General features: G+C 34.0%; 1 protein-coding gene across 10 annotated transcripts; it reads right to left on the minus strand.

Moving 5' to 3' along the window:
* Positions 1-131: 131 nt before the first annotated feature.
* On the minus strand, positions 132-17,839 carry LOC148597694 (pyrroline-5-carboxylate reductase 2-like). Of its 10 annotated transcripts, XR_015918369.1 has the most exons (8): positions 17,647-17,839; positions 10,700-10,764; positions 9,911-10,090; positions 8,442-8,654; positions 5,395-5,487; positions 2,130-4,616; positions 2,068-2,098; positions 132-2,020 (listed from the first exon to the last, which is right to left on the minus strand). XR_015918369.1 is itself a non-coding variant. In XM_088560364.1 (6 exons), the coding sequence occupies exons 1-6, from the start codon at positions 17,777-17,779 to the stop codon at positions 4,392-4,394; spliced, it is 909 nt and encodes a 302-aa protein (XP_088416490.1). In that variant the 5' UTR covers positions 17,780-17,839; the 3' UTR covers positions 132-4,391. The 10 variants fall into 10 exon arrangements, 4 of the variants coding, with proteins under 4 accessions (XP_088416490.1, XP_088416494.1, XP_088416492.1 ...); XR_015918368.1 differs by having other exon boundaries at positions 132-2,748; positions 2,780-4,616; XR_015918367.1 differs by having other exon boundaries at positions 132-2,670; positions 2,718-4,616.
* Between the last annotated feature and the right edge of the window lie 1,394 nt (positions 17,840-19,233).

Consider the following 19,233-nt stretch of genomic DNA (forward strand, 5'->3'; position numbering starts at 1 on the left):
CTTAAATTCAATAAACTGGACACTTTAAAACATGACAACTCCTTTGATCAAAAATTTTAATTTTGAAATATCCCATACCAGATGTAAAAGTACGTTACCAGTCTGGGACGACAGATAGTTGAAAGCCCGGCTGTTATTTACAGTTTTTATTTATCTAATTAATGATTATTATGCATTTCTATTTAATTCCATAAACATGTGCTAAATATATAATAAATAAATTATTATTATTACATGCCATTTTCCACATCGGCTAGTACCAGCCTATGACTACATTTCAGGCTTAATATGGGAGTCTCCAGCTGATTCCAAATCCCCTGTAATAACCCCCAATTATTTCTATCAGCCTGAATTTACAAACTGGTAAGCTCTATATTTTATAAGAAAACTTCTTTACAGTCAAAATATAATCAGGGCACTAACCTTGGAAATCAAATAATGTATGGCAAAACTTCAGCATTTCCCCTTAAAAAAAAACCAACAATTTAATTTTTGTTCATATAATGGGTTAATGTATGATCATAATTGGATCATATTGAGAATGGGGCCTAAAATGAAAATTCTAAAAACTACATTTTATTTAGCATACCAAAGTACCCCCCAGTTACAATTTTTGCTGAAATAAAAAAAAAAAATTTTTGGACAAATAGGAACAAGTTGAAACCGGGACCAGTGGCGGATCCAACCTCCCCATTTTATGGTGGAAATTTAGATGATTTGTGGAAAACCAAGGCAAACAAATAGTAAATTATAGCCTAAAACACCCCATTTTAATTCTAAAAGAAAAAAAAATTCTGGATCTGCCCCAGCAGTCTCAAAATCAAAATTCCAATTAAAAAAAGATTTTAGCAGATCGGGAGCGCTGTGAGTTCAAGAAAGTAGATAAATCCTTATTAAATTTGTCAAGTAATAAAAAGAGATACAATTTTATAACTGTACATTTGTTTGCCCCCTTTTTGCTTATTTTTCCCATATTTTTGCACAGAAATTAACAAATCCTGTATAGTCACCAAAATCAATACAAACCTCCACAAAGTGAGAAATATTAAACATGCACAATACTTGAACTGTTTAAAACATTTATTGAACATACAACATTTAAAATTTACAAACTCAATATGGATTTTTCAGATCTAAATTTATGAATCATACTTCATACAAACATTCATGTTATGATTTTAAATAATTTCATGAACTGAAAATCTTTCATACAAATAATAAAATTACAGACAATAAGATTCACTCTTTCTCTGTATAATGTTACTATATTTATTGCAACCATTGTCTTCAGTTAAAGCATCCGATATACATATCAACTCCACCTGTAACATTGAAGTAGCAGCCTTTGTAAGAATTAAGAAAAATTTCTTATATGTTATACACAAAAAGGGCTACATTTTTTTTTATTAAGCTGCTTTATAGGTTTATAGGATGAAATTTACAATTATTCATTGCAATCTGTCATAGGAGATAATTTACATAAAACATCCAATAGTTTGAACTGTATTTCGGTGTCATTACAGAGTCATCTCCCTTAATACACATAAGTAGGCTTTCCAACCATGAATCCCATTCTGCATGATTCTTAGCTTGAACATTACCTAACATGAATGCACATCCAATGAAAACACAATGTTGTACAGAGATTCCTGTCTAAAATGAACCATTTGGAACTGAAACCTGTCTAAACTGAACCCTTTGGAACTGAAACATTTCTAAACTGAACCATTGAGAACTGAAACCTGTCTAAACTGAACCATCGAGAACTGAAACCTGTCTAAACTGAAACCTTTGGAATTGAAACCTGTCTAAAATGAAACCTTTGGACCTGAAACCTGTCTATAATGAACCGTTTGGTACTGAAACCTGTCTAAAATGAACCATTTGGAATTGAAACCTCTTTAGGATGAACCATTTGGAACTGAAACCTGTCTAAACTGAACCCTTTGGAACTGAAACCTGTCTAAAATGAACCATTTGGAACTTAAACCTGTCCAAACATGAACTTTGGAATTGAAACCTGTCTAAACTGAAACCTGTCTAAAATGAACCATTTGGAATTGAAACCTGTCTAAAATGAACCATTTGGAACTGAAACCTGTCTAAACTGAACCCTTTAGAACTAAAACCTGTCTAAAATGAACATTTTGGAACTGAAACCTGTCTAAACTAAACCCTGTCTAAAATTGACCCTTTGGAACTGAAACCTGTCTAAAATTAACAATTTGGAACTGAAACCTGTCTAAAATGATCCAATTGGAATTGAAACCTGTCTAAAATTTACCCTTTGGAAATGAAGATTTGGTTGGTTTATGAACTGTTCAGTTTATATATGTAAAATGAACCATTTGGAACTGAAACCTGTCTAAACTGAACCCTTTGGAACTGAAACATGTCTAAACTGAACCATTGAGAACTGAAACCTGTTTAAACTGAACCCTTTGGAACTGAAACCTGTCTAAAATGAAACCTTTGGACCTGAAACCTGTCTATAATGAACCGTTTGGTACTGAAACCTGTCTAAAATGAACCATTTGGAATTGAAACCTCTTTAGGATGAACCATTTGGAACTGAAACCTGTCTAAACTGAACCCTTTGGAACTGAAACCTGTCTAAAATGAACCATTTGGAACTTAAACCTGTCCAAACATGAACTTTGGAATTGAAACCTGTCTAAACTGAAACCTGTCTAAAATGAACCATTTGGAATTGAAACCTGTCTAAAATGAACCATTTGGAACTGAAACCTGTCTAAACTGAACCCTTTAGAACTAAAACCTGTCTAAAATGAACATTTTGGAACTGAAACCTGTCTAAACTAAACCCTGTCTAAAATTGACCCTTTGGAACTGAAACCTGTCTAAAATTAACAATTTGGAACTGAAACCTGTCTAAAATGATCCAATTGGAACTGAAACCTGTCTAAAATTTACCCTTTGGAAATGAAGATTTGGTTGGTTTATGAACTGTTCAGTTTATATATGTAAAATGAACCATTTGGAACTGAAACCTGTCTAAACTGAACCCTTTGGAACTGAAACATGTCTAAACTGAACCATTGAGAACTGAAACCTGTTTAAACTGAACCCTTTGGAACTGAAACCTGTCTAAAATGAAACCTTTGGACCTGAAACCTGTCTATAATGAACCGTTTGGTACTGAAACCTGTCTAAAATGAACCATTTGGAATTGAAACCTCTTTAGGATGAACCATTTGGAACTGAAACCTGTCTAAACTGAACCCTTTGGAACTGAAACTTGTCTAAACTAAAACCTGTCTAAAATTGACCCTTTGGAACTGAAACCTGTCTAAAATTAACAATTTGGAACTGAAACCTGTCTAAAATGATCCAATTGGAACTGAAACCTGTCTAAAATTTACCCTTTGGAAATGAAGATTTGGTTGGTTTATGAACTGTTCAGTTTATATATGTAAAATGTAATGAAAATGAAATGTAGGGACCTCAGAAGGAATCTACTACAGACAATGTTTCTGGTTTATTCAGGATTCCATTAAAAAGTAAAGTCTTAAATAGTTATCAAGGGAACCAAGGTTATAGCAGTAATCAAAAGCATGTAATCTAGGGACAAAGACCAGACATAGAAAACAGACATACACAACTAAGAACATAAAGTAACTAAAACCATTCATACAAAGTAACAAAAGCAAATGAGCAACTCGGACTCCACCAAAAACTGGGAGCGTGGACCAATTGCACCGGTAGGGTAAGCATCCTCTGCTTTTCTGATTTTTCTGATTTTTAATAAAAATTTTATGCTGTTAAGCACTTAACAGTCAAAATGGAATATTATTTCTTTTTAAAGTAGCTTTGAAAACATTGATTCATTTTCATTTTGTTGTAATTTTACAATATGTAAGTACACAAGGAAAATAAATATATTTGTGTAAATAGTAGTACAATATAATAACCTTACGCTGGTAGCCAGGGGGTTTGGGTTGTTACAATTCTCCCCCCCCCCCCACCAAGAAGAAAAAAAAACATCAAAAACTGTTAAAAACAAGCTTAAAATTAGTTCAGCACTATAAAATTTGGATCAATTCTGTCCAAATGATTCTCTCCTCTAAATTGTTTTGGCTATGGGCAAATACTAAATGCCCCATCTGTCTACTGTAAACCATTTTTTTCCCATGGATACTAAATTTCTCGATTTGGGATATCACTCAAATTTTTCATCCATTTAATGAGGTGTGTTTTACACTGTCTCAAATATATATTCCGTTAGAAAAAGAGTTATTTGCAGCGATTTATTTTCATGTTTTTTTCTTGCTCCTGAAATAAGCAAAAATAAACTTTGTCGTTGAAGGGCAATAACCATCCAATGATTCTGAACATACAATACTTCGAAATACAAATTTCAAAACATTGACCTATGAACTTTGTGCTGCTTTTTTCTCTGCCTCCTTCCTCTGACTTTTAGCACCAAGTTCCTGAGCCTTCAATGTGGCTACTTCCACAGCGTCTATTAAACACGCTCTAAATCCTGATCGTTCTAAAGAATGCATGGCAGAGATAGTGGTGCCACCTGGTGAACATACTTCATCTTTTAACTGACCTGGATGTTTCCCTGTATCTAACACCATCTTTGCAGCCCCCTATTGAAAAAAAGTGAAGATATTATGATGATGGCTGCTGAAGTAGGAATATGACGAAAAAAATAAAAAAATACATCAATGAATGTTTAGTCGCAGTATGAATAAAACAAACTTACATGTATTATAACTATCACATTGGCAGCCATTGTCAAAACTAACTTGTTAATTCGGGACCACAGAATGTATATATTGTATATTCATGCACTAAGTTTCCTGAACCCTAAAAATTCAAATAAGAAATAGTCATAGTTTAGAGGCACTGAGAGCTAGATTTCAGTTTGACAGTTTTAGTTTCACAACTTTTGGAGCTTCCCATACAAAGTTTTGAATTTTCGTATCTTCTTCACTAAAAAGCATTTATTATATGTCTTTAATTAATACCTGAATTCATACATATTTTGTTGGTTACTGATATACTACTTGTCTCACTAATTAGCAACCTATTGAAATTGGTTGTAGTGCAATTGTGTATCACTTTTTTTTAAACCTAATTAGTCAAAGGTGATGTTGTTATGTGTCTAACATTGTTCTCCTAACACCTTTGGTGATGTCATAGATGGATGATCACTAGAATTTCCACCATCACAGACCCTGGCAAGTGGCCAAAAGAATTCTAGAGAAAAAGGTTCCATAACTCAAGAAATATCGCAAAATATCAACTCCCATTACTTAATTTCAAAATCACAATAATCTTGTCCAGACTTGTTTGTTACTTGATCTTTTGCAATATTTTTGTTGCATTAGTATTCAATTTTAGGCAAGGAATGAGGCACCATACCAACAATGTCTGGGCTGCTAACTTCATAGATAAATCTCTTGGTAGACCCATCTTCACTCCTCCATCAGCTAAAGCTTCAATTGCACAAAAAGCCTGCAATATAATGAAGATACCATAGAGTGAAAAAAAAAATTAAGGTCCTCGTCTAAATGGTTGATTGATTGACTGTTGGGGTTTAATGCCCCAGCAGCAATATTTCAGCTGTATTCAGGCAACCCGTTTAAATGGAACCCCTTTTGGACGGTATAATTTGAGTGGTTAAGACAAGTATTCAGTTTTAAACACAGGCTAAAAATACATTTAAACTGATATGAATGGACTTCAGATTATACCTTATTTTGTAAGTTTTTCATTCATTCAGGATTCAGTTTAAAAAGTTCAAGTAGCATAGAATTAAATTTGGTATAACAGAAATACCTATTAAGTGGACCTAACTATCTGCATTTGAACCTAAATGGGGTATAACAATGGGACTATTTTCCTGCGGTAGTATAAGATAATCGCAGATGCTACCAGGCTTTACAAATCTAAAGGCTCTGGCGACTGCTATATCAATTCTGATCTTTGATCTAAATTGATAAAAATAGACAAGGAGTTTCAACCTAACTTTTTACCATGTTTTTCCATTAAGGAAATGTTAAAAATAATTTTTAGGTCCATTTCAGAAAAAAAGGCACAAGCTTTGGTACACCAGGAGAGGTCGAACTAAAAATAGACTTCTACTTTCCCCTTTATTTTGAGTTCATAAAATAGATCCCTCTTCTGAAGCATTATTTTTCATGAAAATATTGTTTTTCCTCAAAAACAAGTTTTCTTCTGTCATAGCTTGATATTTACCCTGTACATTTGATGAAAAATGAAAGTCATTTGCCAAAAAACAAAAACAGGAAAAGGCAAAAAGAATGCAAGCTATATTTTTTAGCCTCGATGTTTTGACGTACACCCGCTCAGGAATACAATACAAGACTGATACCTATTACTAATAAAAACTTTTAGATATCTTTAAATGTTGCTGTTTTTCTATAACTGTGTTCAATTTCCAACTTTAAGACAAAATGTCTCTGTCCTCCAGCTTTCCTGTGAATTTTTGTTCCAATTTTCATTTAGGTTCCCTAAAACATTATTAAGCCAAATATCTTAGTTTTTGTAAAAAAAGACAAGTTTTGATAAAAAAATAATTAAGTTACCTTTTTACACATGAAAGGTGGTCCGTATTGATAAGACAAATATCTTAACTATTCTATGAATACCAAATTGTTTCAAAATCTCAATTTTTTTTTGTCCATATTCACAAAAAGTTGAGACCCCTCTTTTTTAGCCTTAACACCAGGGAGCCTCTTGATAATCTAAAATCTGCTTACTGAAACAGCTGATTGTACAAAGTTAAAGTTCTTGTTTACACAGTGAAAATGTTGTATATTTATCATTATTTTATTGAAAAAGACATCTTAGTTCCCAAAAATGCTGATTTTCAGTCAAATTTGGTACCCTGGACATGTATAAATGTACTTGGTAGTTTCAAAAAGAGAAATATCTCAAGGACACAGATAGATATTTTGCAAGAACAGTAAATAACAAACAGAGAAGACTTTCTACTTACTCAACATACTACTGAAGTAAATTCATTTGTTATATGTCATTACCAACAATTTTTTATAAGCCACATTAGAATTTGAGTGGAAGTACCATTAGAAATGGTTATTTATAAAAAATGTTTTTTTTCATCAGTTTTCAGTTTTAATGAATCAAATGGCTGTAGCACAGCACTTCCTGAGCAGTTTAAGTAGAATAAAAGTGAAAATGCAAAAAACATTTCAGTTTTTATACAACTTGTTTTGTAACAAGTGCAATTCGACCATTTTCAAGTCTTTACTCCAAATATCAAAAATGTCAAAAAATCTAAACTGTTTATAATTCAACAATTTAAGTCATCCTATTTACTTCTTAGATAGTTGTGTTGAGAAAACTTTTAATAATAACAATTATAATTCATTGGTCATCTTTTAATCTATAAAAAAACATTGTTAATATCCAAATTTAGTAAAAATATGCCATAAAAGTAAAAATTGAGGCCTTGCATTATTTTGTTTCATTTAAAGATGCTCCATTTAGTATAAAATATAATATATTGTTGTTTGAAAGCTTCTAGGATAATTGAAACTCACTTACTAAAAATCTCACTTTCCACTGAAACTGTGGTTATCAAGTCTCAGTCTTGTATTCTTTGCCCCATAGGCTTCTATAGTAAACCTTAAATTTTCATGATTTTTAAAAAAACATAGACAAGGAGTTTCAATCTAACTTTTGACCCATGTTTTTCCATTAAAGAAATGTCAACAATAATTTTAGGTTAATTTTAGAAAATAAGGAACGCACTTTGGTAGAAGCAAAAACAAGAGAAGGCGAAAAGAAAGTACACTATATTTTTAGCCTCCATGTTTTGACGTACACCCGCTCAGGAATATGTAATACAAGACTGATACCATAAGCACTAATTAATTTGTAATGTCATTTATAACATGACGCTTTCTTAACCAAATATTAAGCTTTATTACATGAATATTAGGAAACATAATTATTCATAAATGTGAACATCTTTTTCATTTTTATGTGAAATTCACTTCACATGATTTTAATGCGAAAACTTTGTGTGAAATTCATTTGAGAAGTTTGTCATAAAATTTATTTGCTCAGATTTTAGAAAAAAAATATGTGACAATAGTTTGTTTGTTATGGCCCCAACCTCTTAACTAGTACTATTTGGTTAAATCTAAGTACTGACTTGTTACTTTATTTTTTTGTGGTAGAAAAAAACTTTACTTCTTTTCACCAAAACCACATCATTCTACTACACTAATGTGACTGCTCCAGAGAATCAACTAAGGAGGGCCCACCAGGGGGCCCCCAAAAAATTCCTTGATAAACACATTTCAATGCACGCATTTACATATAAACATATGTTATTTTCACTTTTGCAGATTGATAAAGGTGGGCAGGCCCCATGCCACACTTTTGGATCCGCCATGCACTATGGGCAAATGACTTACATAGGCAGGACCACTTCCACTTAATCCTGTAACTGCATCCAATAAATTTTCTGTTCCCTGCTCACTGAGACCAATACAGTTAAACAGTTCTTGGACTAGTTCCCCATCATCTGGGTGTGTACTGGAACCAGTAGATATGACCGAGGCTGCAGCTTGTACCAATACATTAATGTTTGGCATAACTCGTACAACCCGAGAGTTGGGGTTTAAATTCTACAAAACAAGGATAATATAAAATCATTGCAATATGTTATAAAAATGTTACAATACATGTGTAGGCACTTTGAAATCATCAAGTGAAAAATTACAAATTTCAAAACTGCAAAATTCTAGGGTTTGGAAGGGTGTAAAAATATAGTCCAAGTGTAGTGATTTTGGGTATAATTGAGGCAAATCAACATTTCATACAATTTTGAAGGGCACCTTGCCTCTGTGGTGCGGGTGGGCAGTTGTCAGTTTTCCTTTCAAAACTAAAATAAGTTGGTTTACAATTATTCTTATCTTTTTCCTATTTACACAGGCAAATGTGCCACACATGAGAATTATATGGTTTGCATCATATGATTATTATATAAATCAAGCACCATATGATAATCATATGTGGCACATTTGCAAGTGTTGGAGGGGGATACCTTTTTGAACACATACTTTCAGTCAGCTGAGTTTTTCTCCTTTTGAATAAGCAACAAATATATGAATGTAGGACCGATGTTTGTGGAAATGTAGTTGGCAGGTATTTCATGCATGGCTGAACCACAACTTTTGATTAATCCAATATTCTAGGCCCTGTGTAGAATAGGCCTGTAGCAGCGCTAAGCTTGTTGTAAAAGGCGACTAAATAGTGCTCAGAACCCTAGCCGGGGGCTAGGGCGCTCTGCCCACAGAGCAACCGGGATGTGTGCTCCAGGTGGTTGAATGGGGTACCCATGGTGTGTTACATGCTGGGGTTGTCAGGCTATAATACGGAAAACCTGACTGCAAACCATAGTGGTGCACCGTGTTCGGAAAGATGCCACATTCCTCACACGTTAAAGAACCCTACTGTGGTATTCTCCCGGAGTAGGAACCATAGGACTCCGCCACAGGAGGCTAAATTGCCCAACCCTACCCACCTCTCCCTATTTCCAGTGGCAATCAAAATTTGTCGACCCCATTGTTCCTGTGTCCCATCCCTTTTTCATTTCATCATCATTTCATGTTCATTTTATCATCAATTTCATGTTCATCATCTGAATATAGCTGAAATATTGCTGCTCGGACGTTAAACCCCAACAAACAAACAAACCAATATTCTAGTTAAGAGCATACCTGTTAACAAGGGCAAAAAGAGAGATCTCCCTCCTTTCAGCTCTCCCAGTTTTCAGTGGAGTCTGAGTTGCTCATTTGCTTTTGTTACTTTGTATGTATGATTTTAGTTACTTTATGTTCTTTGTTATGTATGTCTGTAAATCTACTTTGTTTTTATTCACCTGCTCTAAAGTATCCAAGGTGACTCCTGCTGCTATGGAAACCATTAATTTGTCCTTTGACACATGATCTTTGACCTCTGTGAGTATTTTTGGGACAATATTTGGTTTTACAGCAAGAACTACCATGTTACTATTATCAATGACTTCTGTATTTGCATTTGTTGTTCGAACTCCTAATTTCTGAAAAAAAATAGAGGGAAAAATTCATATACATGCAGGATAATTGTTAGAAAAAAAATACCCAGTCTTAGTTGCATTTAATGTGCCATGTGCTTTCTTGCCAGTAACAGTTGATCCTTGGAATGTTGGTTCCATTGCTACCATTCAGAACAGTGTCAATTATCATATATTCTGGTGTAGGACTCACACATTTTCAAACCGATTTAGTGGCATTTTTCTTTGATTCATTGTTTTTTTTTGCATTTGATCTTTCAAACTGTTGCCAAATTTCAGATATTTGCATCTTAAAAACTAACAGCCATGCAGCAAGGGTCCAGATGTTAATATCTTAATTGAGAGGATAAATATGAAGTAGTACAGCTATCATATGAAACAGGAAGCTGATGTCAAACAAATTTATCCAGAGGATTGTTACTTTTGTCAAGTGGATAAGTTTTCCTAACAACTGGGCCCAAGTAGACATCTTTTGAATTTATACAGTGTAATGAATAAAAGTCAATGTAACTTAACCATTGTCAAGAAGTACTCTTTTACTACATTTGTCCTCAAAATTAAAAGTTTTTTTTTTATCTATGATTTATACGTGATGCAAGGAATATTTGACTTCACCTCAATAAACTGTAACATCCTAGGATCTGGATCACTGGCTGTAATGTTCTGTGGTTTAAGTAACCCTGAAAAAAACAACAACATGTAGCAACTTAAAGTAAACAAGAGATTGAAGAACAACAACAATAAAAACATGCCCTAGCAAGCTGACATAAAATAAAGTTGGCAGATCTCTTGTATGCATCCATCAACTAGGGGGATATTTAAATTGCTCCAAATTTCTGATTTACAGTTGTAGCTTGAGTACAGCTGTTCCTGGAACAAGGCCACTGGTTTTATCATTGCAATTGTCTTAAGTAGACTGGCACCAATTATGGACAGATTTATGGTTGTTTATTATACATGTACCGGTATATATAGTCCTAAGTTACTGGAAAGTTTTAGTATACTATCTTCCAGGTCTAGAAGGTTATAATGACTTATCTAGGAAAGCTCAGTCATTGAACTTTTTATTTCAATTGTCTGACATTTACCATTATACATGTACATATCCTTGAAACAAATGAAGTTATTAAAACTACAAATATTGGCCCAGGATTCCTTACATATTCCTGGCTGACAGTGAGGAACCATATACATGTACATGTATGACCAAGTATTCCTAACATATTCATAGCTGACAATGATAAACTGTATACATGTACATTTATGGCCCAGGATTCCTAACATATTCCTGCCTGACAATGATGAACCGTACACATGTACATATATGGCCCAGGATTCCTAACATATTCCTGGCTGACAATGATGAACCGTACACATGTACATATATGGCCCAGGATTCCCAACATATTCCTGGCTGACAATGATGAACAGTATACATGTACATGTATGGCCCAGGATTCCCAACCTATTCCTGGCTGACAATGATGAACTGTATACATGTACATTTATGGCCCAGGCTTCCTAACATATTCCTGGCTGACAATGATGAACCGTACACATGTACATATATGGCCCAGGATTCCCAACATATTCCTGGCTGAAAATGATGAACCGTACACATGTACATATATGGCCCAGGATTCCCAACATATTCCTGGCTGACAATGATGAACCGTATACATGTATATGTATAGCCCAGGGTTCCTAACATATTTCTGGCTGACAATGAGGAACGGTATACTTGTACATATACAATGTATGGCTCAGGATTCCTAACATATTCCTGGCTGACAATGATGAACCGTACACATGTACATATATGGCCCAGGATTCCTAACATATTCCTGGCTGACAATGATGAACCGTACACATGTACATGTATGGCCCAGGATTCCTTAGATATTTCTGGTTGACAATGATGAACCGTATACATGTACATGTATGGCCCAGGATTCCTTAGATATTTCTGGCTGACAATGAAGAACCGTATACATGTACATATATGGCCCAGGATTCCTAACATATTTCTGGCTGACAATGATAAACTGTATACTTGTATATATATGGCTCAGGATTCCTAACATATTTCCGGCTGACAATGATGAACCATATACATGTACATGTATGGCCCAGGGTTCCTAATATATTTCTGGCTGACAATGAGGAACGGTTTACTTGTACATATATGGCTCAGGATTCCTAACATACCGATATTCCTGGCTGACAATAATGAAAGATGTACATATATGGCCCAGGATTCCAAACATATTTCTGGCTGACAATGAGGAACCGTATACATGTACATATATGACCCTGTGTTCCTAACATATTTCTGGCTGACAATGATGAACCGTATACATGTACATATATGGCCCAGGATTCCTAACATATTTCTGGCTGACAATGATGAACTGTATACTTGTACATGTATGGCCCAGGATTCCTAACATATTTCTGGACCAGACATGGAAAACAGATATACATGACGAAGAAGATAAAACAGACAAAATCATGCATACAAAGCAACAAAAGTAAATAAGCAACTCGGACTCCACTGAAAAATGGGAGCACGGAACAGGTGCACTGGTAGGATAAGTGTCCTCTGCTTTTCTAGAAAAACCCGTGTAATTGCTCATAAAAAGTCAAGTCCAGAGTAGACAAAATAGGGAAGGAAAACTATGACAGGTTGAATAAGTCAGTCTTCATGGTGCAGATGGATACACTCATGAATGATCCTTTGGGTTTACACTGTATGACGACGACATTAAAACTTCTAGAGTGATGATTTCAATCTTGAAGCCACATAACCCTGTTCCTGAAGCCCAATTGTAACAAGTCTGGGGCAATACAAAAAGTCTTCGTAGTTACGGTAAGCTCTAGCATAATTAATGTTTGAGTTGTGATATGTGTTTGTCATGTAGTTTTGTCAATAGTTTTCCTTTACCATTGATCTCTAAGTATAGGTCAAGATATGAGGCTGACTTCACAGTGTCTGTAGTATCCTTTATTTCAAGTTCTTTGGGGTAGATGCAATGTATAAAATTGAAATTAAAGATCTAGCTAAATGATGAACCTTTTTTGGATCAGATCAACTATAAAGTCAGCCTCATCTGAGTGAAGGAATAAGTAAGTAGAGGATCACAATTTGTTCCCATTGAAATGCAGACTGTATGTTAAAAACATGTCCACCACACAGGACAAATATATTATTGATAAAAAATTCCAGCATTTTAAAAACATATTCTTCGCTATATTTGGAGGATGTTTTACAAAGTATGAGGAATCTCTACCAAGAAGCATTTTTGTATTTTTTTCGGCTATTTTTTATACTTAGTTGAGGCAAAGTCCATTTTTTAAAATTCGTTGATTCTACAAGCTTCTTCTTTCAACAAAACGAAGTAAACTGACATATATATATGTATCATCAAGTAGCCTAATGTCTCAGCTTTACAATGATACCAAGAAAGTTGCAGTAACAAATATTACACCTTTCTATTTGGATCTTGACACAATTCTGACCAGAATTAAAGTATTCAAATAAGTTCAAATAAGTCTGTATTTAGACATAAGAAACTATTATTATTATTATTGTTATTATTATTATTATATACAACTTTTATACAGCGCCAATAGAAAAATGTTACTTTACATATAGGTGCTTTATATCAAAATTATATTTAATAAATTATACAGTACAATTGTACATACAAATACTTCATGTAAAAATTATACTATTCAGACCTAGTAAAAACAAATACCAATTATAAAATTTAAAATTTCAGACACAGAAAATGAAAATTAAAAAAATAAATAAATAGGTATTTAATCGTGACATAAAAGTGAGAGAAAAAGAATAATTTTGATCAAATCTATAGACTTAAGTGTTTAAAATATAAAAAGAGCAATTAATACAACATTTTATCCCATTTTTCCCCTTCATTTCTCCTCTATATTCATCCAAATCTTCCTTTTTTTGGTTTGAAACATTTTGCTGTAATTTTGTAGAGATCAAAGCATTCTTACATAAGTTATTGTCCAGACATCAGGAAAATGCTTGCTTATGGTCCCATATTCCTAGATGGTTCAAATCACCATTGATCACCCAAAATCAATCCCAGCTTTCCCTTTGAGATTTGGAACCTTAGAAAAAGGAATAGATATGGCGAAATGCAAAAAATGCACCTTCCTATAACCTTAAAAATATAGTAAAAAAATTACAGAGATCAATAAAAGTTCTTCAGTAAGTATAATCACACCTACAAGTAAGGTCTGAAAGGCCCCGAATAAAAGAGTTTTAAAATCGACAGTAACAGAAAAATGACACTTCTAAAAAATAAACTAAAAAGTCAAATTATGACAAAATGCACATTAATAATCAACACTGTCAAACACTTTTTACATTTAATAGGGCAAATTTATTTCTTAGCAAGTATCAGGCTGAAAGCATAGCAGACATCTTGGAAATTAAGGACATACATCCAAAATCTTAAATTTCATAATTACATTTGTACTTGAGTTGTTAAGTAAAATTTCAAGCAATGCTTGTTTCTAGTTCCTTTATTAACCTTAATACAAAAATGGTTGGTGTCAATATATTGCCAAATTAATTATCAACCTTCCTTTTGTGGTTCAAAGCCTTATTGTAAAATTCATCAAGCTCCATCAATGAAATACAAAAAGGTATTTACATATACATTTGTAGTTTATTAATTAAAAGAAGAGTCTATGGTTGACAATGATCAGGGTAAGAAATTCACTGAAAAATATAACCAGCCCTGAACTTGAATTTTACATATTTTAGCTATATAACCAGTCAAAATTTGCTTAATTTTAGCCACCCCTGCCCAGAAGTTACCAGTCACGGACAGGAGGTTGGGCTAGTATTTCCAACTCTGCAATGATGTGAATGACACCCAGAACAACAACAGCCTCAGACAATATTTCATACCAGATGTCAAGCCCTTTTTTTGCTATTTATAAAAAGTAAAATAATAACAAAAACTGTTTTTCCTGACATAACAATGTATTGACATTTTAAATATGAATATATTAACCCAGTTGCACATCTGTGACCCTAAGAAGTGACTAGTGGAATTAAAAAGTAGATTAATACATAACAAAATAACATATGTTTACAAGATATTTTTGCACCTACAGAAAAGTGTATAAATGAAGTATTCAAATAATGATTATAAAAACAAATGTGGCCCAGTTCAGCACTAAACTACTGGTAGCTGGTCTGTTTTTTATATAGAAAATATATGCATGTATAAGTACAATGAGCATAATACACTTGCATGACTCTAATCAGAAATTGATTTCTTATGTTAGAAATAAAAAATCTTGTGCTCAAATGTACAATTTTTAGAATTGTTGTTCCATTCCCTTGTTTCAAAATATGTGATCGATGACTCAGGGGAGATAACTGAACATGTTTGTAAAAGAACATGATTGCATCACCCACGTAAATTTTGTCAATGAGGTTATTCAACTCATAACAATGATGTTTTCTTGAAGTACAAACAAGATTGCATCATTCTAACAAACATTTGTACAATCTGTTTAAATAATAAGTTAAGCATGAAATACTAATTGATTAAATGCCTTTAATTCAAACTAGCTGAAGGAGGGGGGTTTAAGTTACTTTGTTCACTGACCTTTAACCTTACTATTTTCACTCTATATAATGTGTTCACCTTAAGGTCATATGAACAAGAGGTCTATAGTATCCACCATAGCAAATATTCAAAAAGGATAGCCCTGAACTGTGCAAAATATATTTTACATAATACCCTCTAAATGCTTAAAGCAAAAGAAACTGTGGATGCATTGCAATTTACGTCTACCAGTAGGACATCTGCAAAATTTGTCCTTTCCTTTCCTTGAAAAATGACCCTCTCGAAATTTTCTAAAGGTGGAATGCCTCACAACATGTTCTGACAGGAGCTGAAGTAATTTATTGAGATTTTAAGCCAAAAATTCATTTAAAACGAGATGAATTTCTGAATGCTGCTAAATCTCTCTTTTGACACAGGCATAAACAGTGTTAAACTGTTTAATTTTTAATGAAATATCAAGAGACTCCCGACAAAAGTGGGTGACTCAACATCTATGGTTCTTAAAAGTAAGATCCATTAAGGACTTTAAAAATCTGACTGAGCTGAACAAACTTCATCTTGTACAAATGTATCGCTACAAATTTGTAACTACTAACTGTTGCATACTGATCTCTGAAGAAGCACATGTATGTATATTGCAGTATCATTGCAAAGGTGTAGTTTCTATAGGAATTCAGACTTGGGAGTCGTAGGTTCTTACTTATGGTAAGATACATGTATAAAGAGTTGTGAGGCCTAATATAAAAAGACAAAACAAAAAATCTGTGAGCGATGGCTTATTAGTAATATCCCAGATTGCAATCACCATATAAGGAAAATAAAGTTTTTGATAAACAAGATGTTGTTGTCAATATTTTCTGATAATTAATCCCACCATATCATGGCATACCTACAGGAAGAATGTGTTAAAATTACAAGCCATGGTTATCAGTAGTTGCTGAGAAAACTGTAATGGAAAATATCACTACGGACAAAAGAAAATTGCCACTAATAACATCATAATATACATTTTGTACTTTAAAAATCATACAATATGACATACATATAATTTACAAAAAGATTCAAGAAATTATACTTTTGTGAAAAAAAAACCCATAAGATTTCAAACAAAAAAGAACTGGCAAAATACCAGCAAATTACATGTAATACCAAAGCATCAAAACAGAACATAAGAATTAAAAACTGACAAGGCCAAAAAGTGAAAACAAGAAACAAGAGATGATCCAGTTACACAATAAACATGTAGGCAACAGAATAAAATACAACTTGAGATAAGTAAAAAACAAGATACTGCACCAAACACCAAAGCACTTGCAATATGATTATAATGGGGCAATGTTTGTATCACTAATGAAGTGAAGGGGGCAATATCCCCCTTTCTCAGTTACAGATTAATCTCATAAATACTGTATGAATCTCAATCATATGGGTTCACTATCAGAAGGAGCATCTCTATAAGATCTTACTGATAAAATGAACTATTTATTTTAGCGCTGTATATTGTATACATCAGAGACATCGACCTACACGTACAATTAAATTACAGGTCTATGTATACATTAATTGTTTAAAGAAATTTTACATAATAAAGTCATGATGAATATTGGATAAGAATACAAGTACATATATATTTTGACGTAACATCATATATACCGCATAACATTTGGAGCAATATATTTAAAGATACTCAAAAGCGAAAAGGATGGGATTTCTAAATTAGACACTAAACATTTATACCTGTAATTAAATAACAGGTGTATGATGTTAACTAACATCGGTATTTTTCTTTACTAAATCAGAGCACCCCCTTCCCCTATGGTATCTTATTAATAAAACATTGCATCATCGCTGTCCGAGTCAGCTGATTGTCAAAATAAAATTACAAATGGGAATTAACGCCCCTATCACCACCGCACGTGTTTCCTGTTCTAACTGGTTTCTTACCTGTCGAAATTAGTCCTCTCGCCATAGCCTGGGCCATGCGCCCAGCCCCAATAAATCCGACGGCCATATCTTCATGAATCAACTTTCTCTGAGCTGGCTTTTTAGCATCCACAAGATTTTGTGCGGCTTGCATACTTCCGTTTTTAATTTATTGACGGTCACGGGCTAGTCGACTGACTGGTGAAACCGGAAATAGTATTGGTTGGCTTGGTTTAAGGCTACGCCTACTTATGCTAATTACTATATTTATTTGTCAGTTAACATTGCATTCATTGATTTAAATTATTTGTGAAGTATAGAATATCATATTATATATTTGTCACAATGTTAAATTTATTGTATTTGATATTTTTGACGCCAGGGGAAATGAACTAAATGAAAAATGGATTTACAATGAACAAGCCCCCTGAATTAATTTGAATATTCATATTATCAAAATAAGACCTGGAAAAATACAAGCAAATGAACTGGATTCGATGTCTCAGTGCCACGCACCTACAGAAAACTAACGTCCAATGTCCAAAGATAAGGAAAGTAAAAAAATGAAAAGTGTTTGAAGTGCCTCTGCTGATGAGGTGATAATAGCCATGATAATAGCCCGTTGACAGATTTATGCTAGGACCAGCATATTTTTAGCTAGCACTATAAATCCAGAATGAGAAGAGGACCTTCGACTTTGGACTCGGTAAAATTTAATTCTTGATTTTATTTTCATTAAATATATATTTCATTTGTGTTTTTGGACTTTGATACATGTATCATAGGAGGTAAAACGCCCTAATACATGTGTAAGTCCTGTACATTCTACATGTATTGTTTTATGTGTATGAATTCAAACATTTTCAGCCCCGTGCAGGTCAGGGTGTCAAAAGAATAGCCGATTAAATAATGCTTTGCGCTCTGCCCACCGAGCTACTGGGTTGCGTGCCCCAGGTGGTGGAATGGGGTACCTGATTGATTGATTGTTGGGGTTTACCGCCCGAGCAGCAATATTTCAGCTATATTCAGGCGATGAACATGAAAGGGATGATAAAAGGAACATGAAATGATGATGTGATAAAAAAAGGGATGGGACACAAGGACAATAGGGTCGACAAACTTTGACCGCCACAAGAAAAAGGGAGGGATGGGTAGGGTCGGGGAATTTAGCCTCCTGTGGGGGAGCGCAAAAGTTCATACTCCTATCGAATACCACAGCAGGGTTCTTTAACGTGCGAGGAACGGTGCACCACTATGGTTTGCGGTCAGGTTTTCCGCCAGGGGCACCCCATTCCACCACCTGGGGCATTCCAGTTGCTCTGTGGGCAGAGTCCTTAGCCCCCGGTTTCTGAGCACTATTTAGTCGTCTTTTAAGACAAGCTTAGCGCTGCTGCAGGCCAATTCTTTTGACACCCGGGCCTGCACGGGGCTTGCGTGTTACATGCTGGGCCCGGGTTGTCAGGCTATACAATCAATCAATCAATCAATCAATCAATCAATCAAACATTTTCTACAAATTATTGGTAAATGTTTTATGTTGATTTTTTCGATTTCCGATGTTTGCCCACTATTTCCAAGTTGTCTGCTGCGCTTGCAGCATTATACTTG

This window comes from Perna viridis, chromosome 14 (assembly GCF_037379345.1).
Source record: "Perna viridis isolate PV_CMFRI_1.1 ecotype Kerala chromosome 14, ASM3737934v1, whole genome shotgun sequence".
Taxonomy (NCBI): Eukaryota; Metazoa; Mollusca; class Bivalvia; order Mytilida; family Mytilidae; genus Perna; species Perna viridis.